Below are 2739 nucleotides of genomic sequence, written 5' to 3'. Positions count from 1 at the left end.
CCGTGGGGCCGGGGGGGGAAGCTGGGGGGGTGCTGCTTACAAAGGTCGGCCCGGGGGAACCCCTGGGCGTGGAGGGGACCCGTCCTGTGGAGGAGTCCCTATGGGGGATGTGGGTCCCAAAAACTCCCTCTCCCCTGCGTGGCCCTGGGGGTCTGGCGGCAGCGGCCCACGCGGGCAAAGTCCGGCGCTGGTGTCCCGTGTCACTCTGCTGCTGTGTCCCCACCGCTGCCCACCCGCCCTCTGACCCCCGGCAATCGCTGCTGGGAGGGGGCTGCGGAGCGGGGCCGGGGGCTGCCCCCCAGTGCTGACCCCTCTCCTGCTGCCCTCCCCAGGCATCTACGTCTGTGCCAAGTGCGGCCATGAGCTGTTCTCCAGCCGCGCCAAGTACGAGCACTCGTCCCCGTGGCCAGCCTTCACCGAGACCATCCACGAGGACAGCGTGGCCAAGCGCAAGGAGCGGCCGGGGGCTTTAAAGGTGCTGATTCAGAAACCCTTGGGAAGCAGCAAAACACCCCCCCCCCAAAAAAAAAAAAAAAACCAGGGGCTTTTTTCCCCCGAGCCTGTCTGCTCAGAAAGACCACTTGCTGATGAACCCTCTCCTTGCGTTTCTAGGTGTCTTGTGGCAAGTGTGGCAACGGGCTCGGCCATGAATTCCTCAACGATGGACCGAAGAGGGGGCAGTCCCGCTTCTGAATATTCAGCAGCTCGCTGAAGTTTGTCCCAAAAGGTACAGGCTGTGGCTTGGCAGTTGTTTCAGCCCACACAGTTATTTTGGGGGCAGCTGCTGATAGCCAGGCTGTGCCGTGTGCGATGCACTGCTTTCGGTGGGGCGTAGCTGCCTGCTCAGATAAGCCAAGGAGCCACTCGCATCCTCAATAAATCTCACACGCGTCGGACTGCTCAGCTGGTGGCTCGGTGGCGTGTCCGAGGGGCAGCTGAGCGTTGGGGCTTTTCTGCTGGTGGTGCAAAGCGAGGGCAGGGAGCTGCTGCGGTGGCGCAGTGGGGCTGGGGGAGTTTGCTGCTTTGCTCCTCGCAGGAGGCGGGTGGGAGCTCTGAATACTGCGGCTGCCCTACGGGTGGGGCTTGGGTCTGTGGAGAAGGGCAGGGCTGCTTGCCCTTGTGGCTATCGTGCTGTTTGCTTCCCCAGAGTCAGAAAAAGGCTTTGGGAGGCTGAGTTCAGGGGACCACGACTTGCTGTCCTGCTTGTTGGACTGTGATGGTTGTGAGACGTTAGCCACGCGTAGTGAAATAACCATAGAAAAGGGGCTGGGTGTTCTGGAGCAAAAAACACGAGCCCTGATTTTTCATCCCCTTCTTTTAGGCAAAGCAGACGAGGACCTGAAGGAAAAGTAAGCGAGCTGCTCTTCTTGGCACACTGCTCTTGGGCTGATCCTGCGCTCACACCTTGGGGTGCACCCTCCGGTCAAGGGGGCACCGGGAGAAAGAGAAACCCCAAAGAAGCTCCTGGTTTCCCCAGGCTGGTTCCCTCCTCAGGGCTGCTCCGATTCGGGGTGCTGGGAGGAGCACGGAGGAGGCAAAGGGAAAATGGGGTTGCTGAAGCTCTGTGCTTGCCGGGTGGCCTGTGCCCAAGGGTGTTTCACACCAGTTGGGGTGATGCAAAGGCTACAGCTCTTCATTTTACCCACACTTGCCCCCTCCCCAACCATCCGCTCTCCCCAGCATCCTTGCCCCTGCCAGCAGCAGCTACTGCTGCACCCGTTTGGTTTTGTCCATTAAAGCAGGACATGTGCCTGCGGTCCTGCCTCTGTGGAGCTCGGGGGTGGTTTTGCTGTTGACTTCAGCCGAGCCAGAACCCTCTCCAGATCACAGCTGGGAGGGGCTGATTCTGGCCTGGAACTGATGCAATCCAGGGTCGCTCTGCTGGCATTTCCAGGGAGTAACGCTGGATTAGCTGCGGGCAGAGTCTGGGTTAATCCCTGCTGCTATTCTGGGCTGGGGTCATGGTATGAATTGCTCTACATAAACCCTTCCAGGGTGCTAGGGCAAGGATGATTTTATGATCCAGCTAGACAGCAGCCAGGTATTTCACCCCTCTACCCATCTTGCACACAGTAGAGGCAGTTCTAGATTTCACATCTCCTCTGGGCTTGATTCTGCGTTGATTTATCACTGTGCTGTAAACCCCAGCGGCACTAACGGTTCCTCCTTGCTGTACACTGGTGCAAGGGAGGCCAGAGTCAGGCTCACAGGCAGCACCTTGCACAACTCAGGCTTCAGGAATCACATCCGCATTCCCTCTGCGCTCGGAAGGGCTGTGACACCGCGTTATCCTTAATTCCGCATCTGATTCGTGGCCTTCCCTCCCCGTCCCAGAAACCAAATCCTCCACTGAAATCAATGTGCAGGGAATTTTGAAGACAGCAAACCTTTGCTGAGCCGTGGGGTCCGGCGGTGCAGCTCTGGTGCAACACACGAGTGGTTTGGTGTGGCTGCGATGCCGCAGCGGCACTTGGGGCGCACCGGGGGCTTTTTCTCTGCATGCGTTTTGCCTCAGTCCAGGCATTACAAGGGCAGTGATAAAGTGCAACGTGCCAGCTCGTTACCTGGAGCTCACTGCTGGCCTTGTGCCTCTTTCAATACTGAAAATAAAGCACTGATTCACTGTGTCCGAGAAATAACCTCTTTATTTATTTTTTTTTTTAAAAAGCACTGGTGATGGCACTCTGGTGCCTGGCGGATCTGCCCTGGGATTCCTTCTCTACTCAGTTTTCCCAGTTT

The 2739-nt window shown here is 58.1% G+C and overlaps 1 protein-coding gene across 1 annotated transcript in view; it reads left to right on the top strand.

The window, feature by feature from the left end:
• MSRB1 (methionine sulfoxide reductase B1) overlaps nucleotides 1–2438 on the top strand; it is a 6131-nt gene extending 3693 nt beyond the window's left edge. Inside the window, exons 2-4 of the mRNA XM_035895942.1 lie at nucleotides 333–475; nucleotides 613–727; nucleotides 1322–2438. Coding sequence (XP_035751835.1) covers nucleotides 333–475; nucleotides 613–727; nucleotides 1322–1353 — 290 coding nt within the window. The 3' untranslated portion in view covers nucleotides 1354–2438. The remainder of the gene's footprint in view (nucleotides 1–332; nucleotides 476–612; nucleotides 728–1321) is intronic.
• The last annotated feature ends 301 nt before the right edge of the window (nucleotides 2439–2739 follow it).

The sequence above is a fragment of the Egretta garzetta genome, unplaced genomic scaffold (assembly GCF_000687185.1).
Source record: "Egretta garzetta isolate BGI_Z169 unplaced genomic scaffold, ASM68718v1 scaffold426, whole genome shotgun sequence".
Lineage (NCBI taxonomy): Eukaryota > Metazoa > Chordata > Aves > Pelecaniformes > Ardeidae > Egretta > Egretta garzetta.
This window is presented reverse-complemented; position numbering and strand designations above follow the sequence as displayed.